Source organism: Desmodus rotundus, chromosome 9 (assembly GCF_022682495.2).
Source record: "Desmodus rotundus isolate HL8 chromosome 9, HLdesRot8A.1, whole genome shotgun sequence".
NCBI classification, from domain to species: Eukaryota; Metazoa; Chordata; class Mammalia; order Chiroptera; family Phyllostomidae; genus Desmodus; species Desmodus rotundus.
In genome coordinates this window covers 810588-829462 of record NC_071395.1, presented here as the reverse complement: position 1 = coordinate 829462, position 18875 = coordinate 810588, and the positions used below count along the sequence as shown (strand labels likewise).

Here is an 18875-nt window from a genome sequence, read left to right as displayed (position 1 = left end):
GCGGGGTCGCCCTTGCAGGGGGGCCGGAGCCATGGGAGTCACGCGCCGCTCAGTCCTCTGTCCAGTCGGCTCCTCTCGGCTTCTCCCTGCGCGGGCGCCCTTGAGACCCGGGAGGGCACGGGCTGGGGTCGCCTTGGGCGTACGGGGGCCGCCGCGAGGCTGGAGGCGGCCGGCCCACCAGCGCCAGCCTCCCCAGCCCCGCCCTTGCTTCATGCCCCGCCCCCTCCCGCCCCGCCTCCAGGCCCCGCCCCCAGGGCTGGAGTCCCTCCCAGGCCCCGAGCCTCCGCCCCGGCTCTCCGGCTCCTCAGCCCCGCCCTCCGGCCCTCGGATCGTTCACAGCTGCTGGCTGCTCGCGGCTCGGCTGCGCGGGCTGTTTGCCATTTCCCGGCCCCTGTTCCTGAGCGCTCTGCCCCGGCGTCCGGGAGGGGGGCTGGAAGAGAGCGGTGCGGCGTCTGGAGGGGCAGTCGGGCCGAGCGCAGGAGGAGGCGCCCTCTGCGGTCACCGCCGCCCGACGCGATCCCGGCGGCCGGCCACTCTCCGACGCGGACGGCGAGCGGGCCCGGGGACAGCCCGGACTCAGGATGGCGTCCACCACCACCTGCACCCGGTTCACGGACGAGTACCAGCTCTTCGAGGAGCTTGGAAAGTAAGCGCGGCACCGGGGAGGCGGGGACCCCGGAGGGTGCTGTCCGGGGTGGGGGGGTCGGGTCAGGGGCCCTGCCGGCGTCCGCCTCCGCCCGCCCGCCTCAGAGTCGTCACCTCGAGAGCCCGTGTGGACGCAGCGCAGACCCTTCTGTGTAAGCGGAGATGCTTCCAGAGCCGCGGAGCGACCACTCGCGGACGGGTCGCGCTGTCCCTGCGGTGCCGTGTTCCTGACGCCTGGAATTCCACGTCCAGAGAGGGGCCGCCCAGACCAGCCCGACCCTGCCTGTACCCCTGTCACCCTCGGCCCGGGTGATTCGTTGTCTGTGTTCGCGCGCATCCCCTTCGTCCCCGGAGGACTTACACGCGGCGGGAGAGCCCGTAGGACACTGGGGAGCCCCCTGGGTGGCCTAGCGGTGCGCGGACATGCAGGACCGCTGGATATATGCAGGGATTGAACAGGGACCCGCCAAGGCCCTGCCCGGGGACCCAGGGGCTGGAGGTGTGCGGGGAGGGACAGGGACCTGCTGAGGGTCGGGCTGTGCGCGGGGACCCCCGGGCGACTGGGATGCTGATGTATGATTTATGCAGCATGTGACCCAAACCCGTTTCCACTCTTACTGCTGAAAGGGTGCGGTGTAATGGGGTGTTTTATGCAGCGGAATTAAAGGAAATGGCAATATCTTTTAAGTGGAATGAACATTCTATCCCTATATGTTTCTGCATTGTTTGCTGTTAAAACATGGAGAATATGTCGGAAGAGCAGCTTAATTCAAATCTCTCCCCTCCCCCAGCCCCAAACAGGGCACAGAGAAATCGCCGTACCAGGATGTTAACCACACAAATGTTCCCAATATTTATATTTTAATGAAAGCAATCACCATGTTTACATACTTGGAGCCACATTAATTTTTTTTCCTAGCAAAACAAATAGGCAGCAGATTTTTGCTGCTCTTCCTCAGCTCTGCTTTTTGCAGGATTTTTTCTCCAAGCATTTGGTGCTGTGTGAGTGTGAATTGTAAAAGCTTCTCAGATTTCATATGCAAACAAGAGCCTCATAATTGGCAGTCCCTTTTATTTTGTTGATTAATAATGTGTACTCCCAGTTAAATAAAATTTACTTTTATTTCTCAGCACTAAGGAAGGACTGGGTTTCCAGGAAGAGTTGGTCATTTTCTGGATATTACTGTAGTCCACTGACAATTGAAAATTTACTGAATTTAATTAAAATGCTCAAATTGTTATAATTTTTAATAGACTATCAGAGCTGATTATATTGATGACCTGGTAATTTTTAATTTTCAGGGGGGCTTTTTCGGTGGTGAGAAGATGTATGAAAATCCCTACTGGTCAAGAATATGCTGCCAAAATCATCAACACCAAGAAGCTTTCTGCCAGGGGTAGGTGTTTTCAACTGTGTGAGATGCTGATTTTGTATTTCTCATGGCCACTGTTCGCTCTCTTGTAAATACATCAGGTTGTTATGAATGTATGGAGATTAATTTCTTCTGAATGCCTCTTGGTCTGTACAGTTTCAAAATAAACGCACAAATATAATTTAACAAGTTATAAAAATTTTATCTGTTGTATGACCAATAACATAAATAACTATAATTATAAAGCAAATAAATGTCACCGTGTGCCTTTTGCATTTAGCTGTACTCTGAAATAACTTCCAGAATGGAAAGTGTAAGTCTCATAACTGTCATTCCTTTTGCTTTTGAGAGGAAAAATAGGTCAGAGCTCAGGTGAATCATGGATTTCAGTTGTAGTTACACTTGAACTTAATGCATCAAGGTACATTTAACACCGATGGCTTTGGGAGGCAGGCGCTATATTCTAGGAAATTCAGCTGATGTCGACGTTTCCCTGTGCAGTTCAGACCTTCACTTGGCCTACCGCGGGGAGATTGCTCACAGACCTGGAATGTGTTTTGCACATGCTTGGTAGCCTCAGAGATAATTCATGCTCGTGAAATAGCTGTTGACATAAGCAAAAAACTTGGAGGGCCCTCACTGCACTCTTGTTACTTCTTTGAACTCATGCAAAAATACTTCTGCTGAAATGTTAGGCATCCCAGTTATTGTGAGCACGTGTCTAAGGTATTTCCATGGGAACTTACGGTTTAATGAAAGAAAAAGGACATTAAAATGAACAAAATGCCATAGTGTAAGCCCATCTTAGTGGCCTGGTTTATTTTGTTTTAAGTAGTAAGAAATTCCCTGAGGGTTTAATTTGTCTTGTGAACAGCGCTGCTGCCCAGGCCCTGGTATCGTGGTGTTTGGTCTCTGCCATAATTTTTTTCTCGGTTGCAAATTCCACTTTGAAACGGACTTGAGGTTTAGGCTGGCGTTTCAGTGCACTCGTGGGGGCGGGGGGTGATTCAGAGGAGCCTCTGTGCTCCCCGGCCGCAGGGCGGGGCCGAGGCCCAGGTGTGGCCTGCTCCCGCGCCGCACCCAAAGGGAGGTTTTCCACTGGGAGCGGGAGCTGCTAAACCCGGAATGACTTTCTCCTTTAAAAACGGCGCACGGAGAGGCCCAGCTCTTTCACGGCTGGCTCTATCCCTTCCTGTGCGCGGGGCACGTCCATGCGAGGGGGTCCTGCTTCCTCCAGAGCCGGCACCGCGCAGCTCCAGGCTCCTCTCCGAGCGAGAGCGCTGTGCCCGTGCAGTCTGTGCCGGGACGGGCGCCGCCCCTCGCACCCTCGCTGCGGGCGGGGAAGGCAGGCCCGTGGGCCCACACGCGCTGGCGCCCTCTGGCCTGCGGGGTCCCTCGCTAGAGCCCCCGAACGCTCTGTGCCCTCCTCGCGGCCCGCCCCTTACCGCGGTCCCGGGTGGGAGAGGTGGGAGGGGGCCGGCAGAGAGTCCGGCCTCTGAGCCCAGCTCCCGCAGGCGCCTCACCTGCCACCTGTGAGCCTCGGTTTCCTCCCGGTCAGAGGGGGCGACCCTGGAACGCTTCCTCCGTGGGGCCGTGAGCAGCGGCTGCTCGGGGAGTGGGGTTCGCAGCGGGGACTGTGGTCAGTGGCAGAGGCAGGGCCAGCCCGGTTCGCTGCGGATGCCGCGCGTGAACCTCGGCTCTGCTCCTGAGTGTGTGGAACCGGGCCAGCCACCTGTGAAATGGGACAGCACTTTTCCTTCACAAGGTTCAACTTACTGAGTGTCATCGAAACAATTAGACCTGGCCATCGAGAGTTTGTACCTTTAAAGGAATACATTTGTTCAGTCTACGCCCTAATTAAATGATTCCTTTCACTTTGTAGTCCAGCTCTCCGCAGCGCTGGGCACACGGGGCGGCCCGGTGGAGCGGCAGGTGGGGGGGCTCCTCGGCGGTTTGCGAGGGAGCGGGGCCTCCCGCGGGACGAGCGGGCGCGTTTGGAGCAGGTGCTTCGGTTGTGGACTCTGCTTTAAAGAGCCTCCATGCTCAGGGCTAAAGACCCTAAAACACTGCTTTTACAAAAGGAAACTTTAAAGTGATATATTTAAAGGGAAATGTAGAATGATATATAAAGTAGCGTGCTTATTTTTTTTTCTGAGGTACTGGTTTTTGTTCATTTGCTTTGGTTGCATATGGCAGTTTTTGTGGAACATATAATTTTTTGTGCAGATTTTTGTTTTATTTGAACTTCCACATGCCTTTTTAAATACAAGTTTTAAGTCTATTTGTTTTAAAGACCAGGCAGGTCCTTCAACTCAGATAATATTCTTCAAATGTCAGATTACAACTGGAAAAGAAAGGCCGTGGTCAGTAATTGTCATCTAAGACCGTAAGGGAATTGCCAAAAATATGGCTGCAGTCCTGCCCAGTCTACTCGTCACCCACCCGGTGGCGTGGCGGGCGTTCCTCCGTGCGCCGACCTCCGCGGGCCTCCAGGAGGCCGGGCGCTTCCTCTCAGCTGTCAGCCACACATTCCATATTTGGGAGCCTCGCAGTCTCCAAGCATTTCTTTCCTTTTGCGTTAACACATGTGTGCACAGGGCACTCCTTATGTAACATCGATCAGATAAGTCCACTCACATACACTTTGGCTTGTTTTAAAAATAAATAATGTAGAAACGTCTGGTATTTTATATGAAATTTCTGCCTTCCAAGAAAGAAGTTTTGTGTTAGGAATAAAAAGCATTACCATGCTTGGTAATGCAGGGTAGTGATACTGGAATTTTGTCTCGTTTTTGCCATGAGAGTTGGAAATCATATTTTGATCCCAAACCTTTGGATTCGTACTTAGTGCTAACTCGGCCTGCTGTCTTGGTAGTGTGTCTGTTTTGACGTCATTGTAAGTATAGGGCGTTGTCAGGCCCTGGAAAGCCCATGCAGGGCTGTGGCTCAGTTCAGAGCCAGTGTCTGATGGCTCTGATGGCAGTGATGGCACAGGTCTTCAGAAACTGACATGGGACTGATGTCACCTGTTAAAGCCTCCCTGGGGTGAAAGGTGTGTTATGGTCGTGGTGACTTGATGTTCATCTCCGAGTATATTTTTTGATCATTAGAAACCACTTCTAATTACATACAGCCTGACATGCCAGAAAGTCACTGTTTTGTGAAATGCAATGAATTATAATAAAAGCTTGAAATCATATGTGCTAAAATAAGCATATTTTACCTCTACTCTGTTGCGAAAGTTAGGAAAGGGTTTCCTTTTATATTTCTATAAAACTTCAGATATAATGCAGCTAAATCATTTTGGTAGTCTTTGATTTTACTAGTTTTAATTCCTAAATAGAGGGCTTTATAAAACTACTGGACCATGAACACAAAAGTAGGTCTCAGCTATGAAATCTGAAGGTTGCATATATGTCCCCGAGTTTCTTTCTTATGTTACAGTATGGATGTCAACAACTGACTCTTGTTATCCTTCTCTTTTTTGGCATTTAGACAGTCCAGAAAGTATTGTAATTTCTCACCCTTTTGGTTACTTGTCTTGAAGTAGAAATAGATCGGAGACGATATAGATGAGTGAACTTGTTCTGAATATACATTATTGATTTGACAAGTTAGAACTCATTGGACAGACTAATGTTAATATTAAAAAGTTTCTTGGCTCCAATAATGTTTTAATAAAAATTAGTAAATCATTTTTATTTTTGTACATAGAACCTGTACAACTCTTCAATTATTGGGCCCACAGTGGCATATATCATCTTTCTCATTTTGTGTTCTTTATGTTTAGTAATTATGTTTAGTAATTGTAAACATAATACAATTATGTTTAATTGTATTTACATTCTTACGTGGGTCTTGATATTAGACAATTACTTTCCTTTTTTGATGAGAGAGAATATTATTATTCGAAACCAAGTAGAAGATAGAAATAAAAGTGTATATCCATACTTCCAGGAAATAATAAAAATACTTCCTATCTTCCAGCATGATTAAACAAAGCAAAGGATGTGGTTGGCAGGCACCTGGTTTTGGTATTGACAACTAGTGTCAGCTTCAATGTGACTAATCGTGTAATAGAAATTGAACACCCTGAGAACCGTGATTGTTTATACAGTTAGAGCTATACTTGTCCCTTCCATTGACATACTGAATCAACTCAATGCTAAAATTAAAATTTAGTAGTTAATTCCTTTTTATGGGTTCTTTTAATGTTAAGTGTGAATTTTCTTTGGGGCATGCTGACTGCTAGGGTCTCTAGGGCTGGGTTGGTTTTTCTTTTTTTCTTTTTTTTAAACAATATATACATTTAGAGTTAATGCAGCTACTTAGACTACAATTCATGGTACAGAATACTAAGAACTCCTAGCTCATATTTCCTTTGCAAAATTTTTTTAAATCTCTTTTGTCCTTTTTTATTGTAATGTTTTTCCATTACTACTTATGCCCCTTATATCTGCTTCCCCGCTGCAATCACTACACTGTTGTCCATGTCCATGAGTTCTCGGTGTTTTTAACATCTGTCCCTTTTATCTATTAGGGTATAGTGTGTACAGGTTTTTTAAAAAATAAATTATTGGCAATTAATTAATGATTGTTTACATACAAGATGTGTTAAATCTTTTAAGTTATAATAGTATCACTCAGCATCACTTTACTGTGATACATTAAATGAAGTCTAGCAATATTTTTAGTCTAAAACATAATACCTTTATAATAGTAACTTATATTTCATACTACTTTATAGATTATTAAGCACATTTACATATTTTATGTGTTTTTATTTAATAAATATTTAGGGAATATTTTTATTTAATAAAAATTTAGGAAATAATAAATAAATATTTAGAAAAAATAAGGCTTACCTACCCAAATATACACCATGGAAGACATGAATGGTGCTGAAGTCTGGCATGAGTCAAGTGCTGGGGATTTTCAAAGGAGGGGAAGATTATTTCTGCCTAGGGAGATGAAGTAAGACTTTTATATATAATAGGGATTTAAATTTTTAAAACCACAATATAGATGGTGTTCAAGTACCAAATGTAACTAAATGATTTGGAAAGATTGTTCAAAATAGTTTACATGCCTGATTATAATGAAAATATTATTTTATTTATAAGGTAAATTTGCTGCAACTATCATTATAAAGTTATTTTTAGAATAAAAAAATTTAAATGAAGTAGAACAATGTTTTAGGTGATGGAATTCCTGTGACTCCATTCAAGGTAGATACAACAGTACTTGTTGAGGTAAATTCGTAGACCTTTTATGGGCCTGAACCTGTCCCTCTCTCTAGGGTGGGGAGCTGGGAGGTCTTGGAGGGGAGAGAGGACAGCAGGTATCACTACACTTAAACACAGCAACATCGTTACTGGTTCTTTTACTTAGATGATCCCTTTTCTGGGACTACATTCTCCTCTTAACTTCTTGGGACTTTATCACTCCCCAAATCATAACGATAATAAAGAAACTGAAATGGTATCAGTCATTGTTTAAACAGAAGCTTCTAAGCAACAGATAGGTTCTTACAGACACTTTGTCTCATTTAATCCACACTACAGCCTCCAGGCAGACCATGTTCTCTCCTCTTCAAACACAGGGGCCTGAGGCTCACAGGCCCAACAAAGAGCCCTTGGCCACCAGGGAGAAGGGAACAGCCGGGGTTAGAAGGCAGCCGATGGACGCAGTGCGGCCGTTTGACCTGCAGCCTCCGCTCCCTGTCACTTATTTTCTGATCTGTTCTCCAGAGCTGCTTACTTTGACACCTACATTTTAAAGAAGTTCATTTTTAAAGGCATTTTGGTGACACACAAATGATGGTTATTATTTGCTTATAGAGATTATTTGATTTTTTAGTAAAGGCAGTGAGAGACCAGCTGTTACAACTGCTGTGTCTGTCGATTCAGAAACTGGTAAGAGGACTGGAGGTGTACTTGTTGTGATACCGGATGGCTCTTAAAACAGTACACGTTGGAAAGTGCTTACTTGTATTCCTTCCTCAAGCGAACTTTCCCTGTGTCATGTGTTGCAGGAATAGGGAGTTTTGCGATTCTGGAACTTTCAGTGCGCGCACACACGTAATTTTAGATAATGTTATTTCTTTTCATATTCCAGATAGGCCATTTATATTTTTAAATGGCAACTTAAAGGCTATAATCATAATAGCAAAAGTATTTTTGTGAAAATTAGTTCAGCTGAACATTTTGGCCATTTTGTAGAAATTTTAGTCATGATAAATACTATTTTAGTTAAGCAAATTGTTTACGCTTTTATATTAAAGATTGTACATAAATATTGGTTAGTCACAGAGAGACTTGTATGATTTGAACATACCTCTGAAATATATTTTTGATATTTGTTACTAATTTGTACAAATGCATTTAAAAAATTATAAAATATAGAATCTGGGGAAATACAGAAAACTGGGAAGAAGCAAGACATATTTATAGTTCAGCTTCCCCAGGCATGGTTAACGTTTTGTCTCCTTTCCCTTTTTTTAAATTTGTCAGAATACTGGACTAAAATACACAATTTTGTGTACTGCTTAATATTGTGAAATTTCTTATGTTACTAAACATTCTTTATATTCTTTATGAATTATACTTCAGTGAGTAAAACATCAGTTTAGTATTGCTAGTTTTTTTTAAAAAATTGTTCTTTGCTATGATAAATGACAATAGTAACGTTTGTTTTCAGATTTCTGATTCTTAGGAAATATTCGTAAAGGAGCATATATAGGTTAGAGGATTGAATTTTCAGAATTCTTGATAAATGGTAAGTCCTTCAGGTTTTGTACATTTTCACCAGTGACATTTAAGTAACCTAATGAAACTGAATTTGGGGGGAGTGATTCTAAATTTCAATTTCAATCGAAAAACAAACAAAACCCCCCATGTACACCTTGTTCCAGACCTTCTGCCAGGCGCTGGGTAAACAAAGGTACCAAGGTGAGGTGGAACAGCTGGGGGACAGACGTGTCACCGCAGGCTGGTGGGTCAGAGTGGGAGTGTCCCCATCCGAGGGGAAGCAGAGAGCTGGGGCTGCTGAGGGGAAGGGAGGACTTCCTGGAGGAGTTGATGCCTGCACTGGGTTTTGAAAAACAACCGGTTTTGAGTTTAAAGATGGATAGAAAAGATACGAATTAATAGGATAGCATAAAAAAACACTTGTGAGAAGGAAGGACATCAGAAAGTGGGAATACATACATACCCGGTGAATTTGAAAGTAGATAAATACTCTTATAACCCTGCAGGATCCACTCACCCCAGATAAAGGTTCGGGAAGACACCACAGCCTTCCCCCCAGTGACGGAGGCAGCCGGAATGCTGGAAGGCAGGAAGAAGGTGGGCTGTGGGAGTTTACACCCTGAGTCATTAGGGATAAACAGCTGATAAGAGAGGAACAGCAAGTTCCTATCAACCTCACATTTTGTTTTATTTAGCTTTCAGGCAATCCAAAAATGAGTAACTAAGTGGAAATAAAGGAAGGATAAGGATAATGAGAGATTTTTAAAAAATAACCAATATTAAAGTGCCGAAGGAACAGATTTGTGTTTATAAACAAGAGAAGCTGGGTATGTCCCTCAGCTGCCATGTTAGTAGAGAGAGTTCTGTTCAAAACCAGATGTAAGTCTGAAAGTAGATTTGCTATCATTCACTGACCCAGTGCCTGGCACTCTTCACAGACTTCTGTTGAGTAAATGAATGAATAAATGACTCTAAAACTATGTTTTATTATGTTAAATGAACACATATAGGACCTAGAACTTTTAGCAGAAATATTTGTGTAAATGGTTTCCAGCTGTTGCCTTTAAAAATATTTTTTTTGAGAAAAGCTCAAAATTTAATAGACGAATTTTGTGATATAATTTAGCACAAGCTGGTGGTTGGAAAATAGTCATTTATTCTCTTAAATAATGAAGAAATCTCTCCCTTACTTGAAGACATTTCAATTTAAATAGTATTTAACCTTGGTAGAAGGCTCTGTCATGCAGGATTTTTCCCTATTTATAAAAAGATCTTAGAGGCTATACAAATTCATTTATAAGCTCATTCCCAGTTTTATTGATATTAAGAACTGTGTAACTTGTAGTTTAAAGCGGAAATATTATTTTGCTCCACGTGTGCATGTGACTTCAGTGGAATCTTCTCAAGGTGAGGGAGGAGCTTTGTGTCTTGCAGTGACTCAGGGTCGGTCTCATTAGAAAGCAGGCTGGGAAAAACCCTAACTCCAGATACCAAGCAAGATTTCAGAGTCAAAGTCCCCCGCTGTTCTTGGAGTGTTGGCTCAGGCCCGTTTCATTCTAGCAGAATTGGAGAAGGGAGAAAACTGTCAAAGAGAACTCTTTGTCTCCTGTAAACTGCACTGAGGCCTACTTCTTGCCAATATTGGCGTGCTTTGGACATTACTTTTGAGAAAAAACACATTCTTTGGGTTGACTTTTTCCCCCTGGGTCCTATGCATCTTTTTGATTAGGAAAAGAGAAAACAAAATTTAATTGGTAACCTTAAGTCTGTTTGAAAGAAAAATGTGCACACAGCATGTTTTAGGTGAACAGAGAAGCCATCAATGGGTTACCTACAGCCCCACCCTCCTGTCACTGTCGTGACCCCCTGTCAGTTAGGGAGCAAAGGGAAGCCCAGAGATGCAGACTGGATGGTCGAGGGTGGCTGAGACGACGGTCACACTTTAAACTAATAGCCCTTTATTTCAATAAATAGTTGTTGACCATTTTTAAACTTTAAGAAGTTATTTTAGGTAGAAGACTTTAAGGTATAAATATGTTTTGGAATAAACTGAACCAAACAAAAAAGTCCAAATTTAGAGATACCAGGGTGGGAAATACACAGTGAACATACACAGGGTCAGTTTAAAAATAGCGCTGAGCTTTGAGAGCCTAACTTGCCTTCCAGCCTGCATGTTGGTGTCTCATCAGGCCATCTGCAGAGGCTCCGGGGACACTGGGGGTGAGAAATGAGTCTTGCAAGATTCTTGTAGCTCACACTGCTGCTTACTCAGCATTTCATTCGGCATCTGAGACATTTCCTAAGGGAGTCCCGCAACACTTCCAGGTGTGGGTGAGGGGTATTTCGGGTGTTTGTGTGTGCGGGTGCTGTGAGGCCTGTCACCCCACCCCACAGCAAATATGTAAGTGGCATGTTGCAGCTGCTTCGCAGAGCCCATCACACTCCCTGCACTGCCAGGGAGTGGGTGAGGCAGCATTCCCAGCTGAAATTGCAGGGGGTCTGGGGAGCCTGGAGTGAAATGCCTGGGTCAGGGTTTGGCTAGGTCTCTGTGTCAGTAACCCTCGTCCTAAGGGGCTTCTCTTTCCACCATGTCATACCTGCTGTGTCCCGAAGAAATGAGCTCTGCCTCCTGCATCTGTGTAAAGATGTGCCTTTGCGAGCTCACCATTGAGTCCTGAGGAATGAGACAGCCTGCATCACATGTGTGGAGGACACAAGGCCAGCATTGTCCCTAGAAGAAATTAGAACAGAGCCTTGTGCTTCATTCCTGTCCAGAGCAAGCTGCCGGGGGCATGGGGGTGAGAAAGGAGGGTCAGTTCCCCAGTTCTGACGGAAGTCTGAGAGCCTGCTTGGAGAACAGGAGACCCGCAGAATAGCAGCAGTTACGAAGGGGAGCGGCTGAGGAGTGTGGGCTGGTGAGTAGGCGCACCTAGTGATGGCCTGTGGCTGTGGAGTGAGTGAGGTAATGCTGAGGCAGAAGTTAACGTGGGTGGAGGGAAGCGCAGTTTGTGGGGGTCGGGGAAGAGGCAAGATCCCTCTTTGGGCAAACAAAAGAGAAGCTGTGGGAAATCAGGGAAAAACTCAAACCACTAAAGGTTCTGATTGCCAAGTTTGGGACCTTGGCCCCCATGTGGTGGACACAGTGTTAAGGAGGACGCCCAGGACAGTGCACGACCGTGCGGAGGAGTCAGGGTGGGTTGGTGGAGTGTGACATGCTGAGGGCGGTTCTGGGCCTCCAGGTTACATAGGGTGAGTGAGCTTCCAGTGTTGAGTTGGGGGAAATTGTAATTCTCACGCATTGTAACAAATTGGGAAGTCAGTATCAAGAACTGATTTCAATGAAGGAAGGTGACAAATTGACGTGTTTGTGGTACGAGCAGTCTATTCAGGTTGAGGTATCTAAGACCATGCAAACTGGGTGTGATCCTCGAGCAAGGGACCCAGGAAACTGTGTGGCATGGGCGCTGAAAGCAGGTGGCCGGGGCTCAAGAACTGTCCCCACTGCTTCTGAGTCCTCATGACCTTGGGCAGTCTTCCTAACTTCTGCAGACCTGGCCTTCCTTACCTATGAAACGGGCAATCCCCCTAGTTGCCATTATTGGAGATCCATCTTCACAGAGATGATGGAAAAGATTGTGAAGGAGAGACTGTGGAAAGGGAAGAGGAGCTCCTGGGCCTGTGGCTGGGGTGCCTGCTTGTTGATGGATGAGGAGACGGTGGGCCTTCTTTCAGAGAAAGGGCGGAAAAGGGGGCTTTGCCCTGTGAGGTGCACAGGAAGAAGGGGAGGGGCTGCTGTGCTCAGTGGTGCCCAGAAGCCAAGAGCTGTGAGGAGGGAGGAAAGGGCTGTCCGCAGGCTGGATGTCAGGAGGCTGGGGGAGAGAGCGCCAGGACCAGCTTCCCCTCCACCGGCGCCAGGCGAGGGCGTGGAACCTAGTCATTAGTCAGCAGACATTTGCTGAGTGGGGAAAGGAAAACGACTGTGTCCTGGAGTTAAAGAGTAAATGGAGATAATAGGTGAAAACTCGCTCATTTAATAAAATAGGAAAAGAGAGAGAGACACACACTGAGGACTAATTTCAGGGATTCACCAGGCTCAGGGAATTAATTTTGGTGCTAAATAGAAGTGCAGCTTATTTGGAGGAAGAGGAGAAGAATCAGTAAGGAGTAGAGAGACTATGGCGAGGTGAGCAGGCCTGTGTATTGGGCAGAGTCCTGGAAGCTGTTGGGCCTGAGCAGGACCCAGAGCTCTTGTTTTCCTCCCCCAAGGGCCTGTGGGAGAGTGAGAAAAGCGGGAGAACAGCTGGGATGGACAGAACAGTCCCATTCAGCTGGGACTGGAGGCCAGCGGTGGGGGTGAGAGTGTGGGGACAGCAGATGTGCTCTGGTCTTGGGGTCCCAGAGAGGAGTGAGCGATGCTGTTCTGGGTCTTTCATGGGGGGAGTGACTAGGTGGTGGCTCTAGCCCCAGAGAGCCTGCCAGGAGGGCCCTGGGAACCTGATCTTGACAAGGTGAGACCACAGGGATCCTGCCACTTTTTACACGTTTCAGGAGAATGGCTCTGTTTGTTTTGTTTTACATTACTTTTCCTCAATTTGTACAGTCAGTGAGAACAGAGCAGCTAGACTTCAAATGCAACCCTAGGTAATAGCTGAAGCCTGGCCACTATCCCTGTATCGTGTTCTTTCTAGGATGCATGCACGCCTCCAGCAGGAGAGGGGAGGCGGGGAGGCAATTAGAAAGCAGAGAATTGGGAAGAAAATGTCATTCTACAGGAATGGCAGCCAGAATGACATCATTTTGGTAGTGGAATTGTTTTTCTACCTGACAGGGAAGCCCGGGGAATCTTCAGTTCACAATCCAATTTAGCTATTTCCCTTACTTCTGTTGAAGTTCGTTCCATTTCTCTGCATAAATAAAAGACTGCAGGCAGCGTGATTGATTCAGAGCTATACATAATCTCATGCGTAGGAAGCATTGATGTGGGGAACAACTATTACAGATCAGGAATAAGAAGCAAGTCTTGTAAGGAGTAAGCTGGTTGGTCCTGGATGTTGTTACAGGGTTTGCAGGTTCACCGTCAGGAGGGCTGTTTCCTGGGCCTTACTTAGGTCCTACCACCACACCTTGGGCTAGTTGACTGTGATGGTAAGGAATTTGCTCAGAAGCCCATTGGTATCAGTAGTTTTCTTTTTTTTTTTTTTAATTTTTATTGTTATTCAATTACAGTTGTATGCCTTTTCTCCCCATCCCTCCACCCCACCCCAGCTGAACCCACCTCCCTCCCCCACCTCCACCCTCCCCCTTGGTTTTGTCCATGTGTCCTTTATAGTAGTTCCTGTAATCCCCTCTTCCCACTTTCCCCCCCCCCCCCGCCCTGGCTATTGTTAGATTGTTCTTAACTTCAATGTCTCTGGTTATATTTTGTTTGCTTTTTTCTTTTATTGATTATGTTCCAGTTAAAGGTGAGATCATATGGTATTTGTTCCTCACCGCCTGGCTTATTTCACTTAGCATAATGCTCTCCAGTTTCATCCATGCTGTTGCAAAGGGTATAAGCTCCTTCTTTCTCTCTGCTGCATAGAATTCCATTGTGTAAATATACCATAGTTTTTGGATCCACTCGTTTGCTGATGGGCACTTAGGTTGCTTCCAGTACTTGGCTATTGTAAATTGTGCTGCTATGAACATTGGGGTGCACAGGTTCTTTTGGATTGGTGTTTCAGGGTTCTTAGGGTATAATCCCAGCAGCGGAATTGCTGGGTCAAAGGGCAGTTCCATTTTTAGTTTTCTGAGGAAATTCCATATTGTTTTCCACAGTGGCCTCACCAGTCTGCATTCCCACCAACAGTGTATTAGGGTTCCCTTTTCTCCACATCCTCTCCAACATTTGTTTGTGGATTTGTTTATGTTGGCCACTCTGACTGGTGTGAGATGGTACCTCATTGTGGTTTTAATTTGCATCTCTCTGATGGCTAGTGATGCTGAGCATCTTTTCATATGTCTCTGGGCCCTCGTATCAGTAGTTTTCTTAAATGCCTGTGCTGGTTTCCAGTTTATCTTTCTAAGTTCCCTACAGAGGGAGACTTGGCTTCCTGAGAAAAGCTGGGAATGAACCCGAAGACTCACTGAGGTCGGTATGAGCAGAACGGGCTCCGTTTTCCCCTTTGAGTGACATGCTTTCTGCTCCCTGGTTCAGCTTCCCACCACCATCTCTGCTGTCTGATGCTGTTGGTGCTCAGCACCTAATTCCTCCTGCCCTCCCTCCAGCAGCCAAAGCCCCACAAACAAGGCTGTGTCTCGAGTCAGACGTCCAAGTTCTAGAAAAAGAAGACGTCTTCTTTTACACCATTGCCAGTTGTGAGCCTTTGTCTCTAGTAAGTAGAACTCTGATATCTTTTATGCTGAAGTTTTCCAGCCCTGGACTTCGTTTCTTCAGTTGCTGCGTGATCTCATGTCTTCTTTCAGTCTTACCTTACCATCCATCATTCTTCATTCAACAAACGTTTATTGAGCACCTGCCACGTGCAGGCACCGTTCTTGGTTCTGGACATGCGGTGGGGAGCAGGGTTGCTGTGGGCGAGGCTGGAGGAGTCATGGGAGGGCTAAGGGCCCCGCCAGCCGTGAAGGAAGTAAAAGCGCTCTGAGCGCGTGGCCTCCAGTTGGTCCCGTTAGACAGGCCTCTCTGAGGATGATGGCAAGAAGCAGCCATGAGAAAACACAAGGGAAGGACATTGCAGGCCGAAGGCCCAGGCGGACAGTGAGTCTGCGCAGGGGTGGACAGAAAGCCCTCACAGCTGGGGTGCGGTTAGCAGAGAGAAGAGAGGTGCACTGGGCTGGCAGGGGGCAGAGTGCAGCAGCGCCTTTCAGCTGAAGTTAGGACTCGGGCCTAATTCTCGAAGCAGTGGTGAGCCATGTGGAGGGTGTGGAGCAGGGATGGGATGTGATCAGAGCCCGCCGTGTGTAAGGACCTGGGGATGGCAGCCGCGGAGGAGGGGAGGGTCCACTTCGGAAGGAGGAAACACAGGACTTGCCAATGGCAAGTCAGTGAGGACTGAGGCATGAAGGGGCGCGCAGTTGGGAGGTATGGCCGCAAGTTGATGGCCTCTGGCCTCTCTCAGGGGTGTGCCCTTAACTAGGCCCTGGGGTGGGAACTGTGGGGGGAGTTCACTGGGGGGGATCAGGAGTGCAGATTGCAGCCTGTTAGTGTGAGTTCATCATCCTGAGAGAAATGGCCTGTTTGTTAACAGTTATTCGCCATCCCCGCCCCACCAGCTCCAGGAAACCACCAGTCTGCTTCCTTTCTCAGTGGACTTGTGCTTCTTGGGACTGGCTGCTTTCATGCTGCATGTTTTCCAGGCGCATCCCCGTGTAGCCCGGCTGTTGTTGAATAATGTTCCCTTGTGTGGATAGCCCACATTTTGTTTGTCGGTTTGTTGGTTGAAGGGCGTTGAGGCTGTTTCCACTTTTTGGTGTTACAAATAATTCTGCTATGAATGCTTGTGTCCACGTTTTTTGCAGAGACCTATGTTTTTCTTTCTCTTGCCTGTGTGCATAGGGGAGAGAGGAAGCACTGTGAGCACACAGACGCACACACAGAGACACTGAAGATACAGAGTGAAGAGTTTATGACGGGCAACACCGTCCAGTGGAGTGTAGGAATTAGTGATTACTAACCTGGCAAAGTGCATTGTAATGCACATGTGCATGTAACAAGTAGGTGAGAGTACTGTGATTTAGAGATTTTGATGTGTATAAAAGAAATGGAAGTAGAGTTTCAGCACAAGAAAATGAATCATGACCATTTTCCCTTTGTGTACAAGGAATTGAGACATTGCCTCAAGTAGGAAGGTCTTTCTTTAGTTGTTTTAAATGAGCCATGCCCAGAGTCGAGCATCTGTTCCACATCGGACAACCATCAGTCCATCCTGTCTGTTCCTCTGTGACCTCCTCACTCAGGTTGACTCTTCCAGAGAGAATTTGGTATTGGGGTCTTTGTATGTATTATGGTTTTTCGTTAGAATATCAGTGCACATGGGTATTTTTCTGTTGATTGAGTAGCAATTGTGGTAATATTCTTGTGGGAGACCTGCCTCTTCCGGTCCCCCTAGTTGGAGTCGGGCCTGTTCTGTGTGTTAGTGCTGGGCTGTGGCAGAGATACACAGGCTGTGGACACTGGTGGGAGGTTGGTTGGTTTCCTTGCTTTTGGGTGAGGAGCTGTTCTGGGGAGTGACTGGGGTGATGGGGGCTAAAGAGGGGAAGCAGGTGGGAATCTCACTGAAACCCTGGATTAGCTTGATAATCAGCAAGAAGCTTATGCCTTCCTCTTTAAAAGAGAAGAGTGGATTTAGGATTCACTGAAGGCCTAAGAGTGCAAGGCATTTTAAGACATTGTCTTAAAATCTACCACTCTAACCACTTTCAAGTGTATATTCTTTGGCATTGAGTACACTATTGTGTGGCCGCCACCACCGTCCATCACTAGAATTTTTTCATCTTCCCAAACTGAAACTCCGTACCCGTTAACACTAACTCCTCATTCTCCCCTCCCCCAGCCCTTGGCTCCAGCCATGCTACTTTCTGTCTCCATAAATTTGACTACTCTTGGTAACCTCATTTGAGTGGAATCACATAGCATCTATCCTTTGAGACTGGTTTATTTCATCGGTCTTGTAGCCTGTGTCTAAGTTTCCTTCTTTTTTAAATTAAACTTATTGGGGTGATGTTGGTTAATAAAATGATACAGGTTTCAAGTGTACAGTTCTATGGTACATCACCTATATATTGCTTGTGTTCCTCCCTTTTAAGGCTGAACAATAGATACTCCAATGCAGGGATGCACTCTGTGTCTCCGCTCATGCATCTGCACACTTGGGCGTCGTGCACCTCTCAGCTGTTGTGAGCAGCAGGCATTTAAGTGTTTTATCTAAAAGCTACACATGATCATTAACTTGAACATTCTCATGGGTGAAAATAAGGAGGGAAGGGAGGAAGGAAAATAGAAATTGCATATTTTATAATTTTGATTTCTCTGCTGTACATAGGGATGTTTGGAGGCATCCCCCCCAAGGTAGTGTCTGTATTTTGTGAGCTGCCTCCCTTGACTGCTCTGCTGTGTGTGCCGAGGGGCTGCAGCGTGTCCTGATGCGCCTTCCCTTCCTGGAGGGAAACGGAGCTCTTCACGAGGTGCAGGCTTGACGTTCTCGTGGGGTTTGCCACCCTGCACACTCGTTTGCATGCTGACTTTTTTGGTGTATGGCAATGTGATTTGATAAGTCAAGAGGAGCCAGAGGGACATTTTAGCCATTTTTAATCCTCAGCTTAGCAGTGTATGTTTTTTCTTTTGCTCTTGGTCTGGCTTTCATAATTACTTTTCACTTGACTAGCTTGATCATATTAATTCCTTTTTGATCCTCATCAGAGGATATATTTATTGATTTCAGAGAGAGAGAGGAAGGATGAGGGAAGGGAGAGAGAGAGATGTGAGACAGACATCAATTAGTTGACTCCCATACGTGTCAAAACCAGGGACTGAACCTGCAGCCTAGGTATGTGCCCTGACCGGGGACTTAAACCTCAACCTTTGGTGCATGGGATGATGCTCTAACAACTGAATCACCTGGCCAAGGCCATATTAATTTTAATTTGAATGACAGGCCATAGTGTTTATATTTTAAAATCTAATACACTTTGTACGGTGGTGAAGGAACGAACGTCGGCTTGCTGAGAACCTCGTTGCCAGGGTGTGAGTGTGGCCCACACCCTAGACTTGCCAGGTGTCCTCAGCCTTCTGCAAGTGCTGAGTTAGAGAGACAGTGGGACATAGGGCATGCCTGCTTCTTCCTGTTTCCTTTGTTTTAAAGCAATACAATAAAACTGAAATAAACTTTGATTACATTCAATTGATAGACGTTGGCAGTGATTTGCCTTATAAATCAGTAAATTCAAATGCTAGAAATATGTGTAAGGGTGGTATGTCCATATCTGGTTTCTGGGGTTAGTCAAGGTGAAGCAGTTAGGGTGTACTGTGTTTCATTAGGGCTAATGTGTACAACATGTACACTTAATATCTGATATGACATACAACAAAACTGTACAATGTGTCAGCACT

General features: G+C 46.0%; 1 protein-coding gene across 4 annotated transcripts in view; it reads left to right on the top strand.

Moving 5' to 3' along the window:
* Nucleotides 1–288: 288 nt before the first annotated feature.
* The window catches only part of CAMK2D (calcium/calmodulin dependent protein kinase II delta), a 125304-nt gene continuing 106717 nt past the window's right edge, over nt 289–18875 (top strand). For 2 of the 4 annotated variants that reach the window (XM_053911651.2, XM_053911650.2), the window contains exons 1-2: nt 290–646; nt 1948–2042. In XM_053911651.2, the coding sequence (XP_053767626.1) occupies nt 582–646; nt 1948–2042 (160 nt within the window). In that variant the 5' untranslated portion in view covers nt 290–581. Of the gene's footprint in view, nt 647–1947; nt 2043–18875 lie in introns of all 4 variants that reach the window. The other 2 variants (XM_053911649.2, XM_053911652.2) reach the window with 2 other exon arrangements.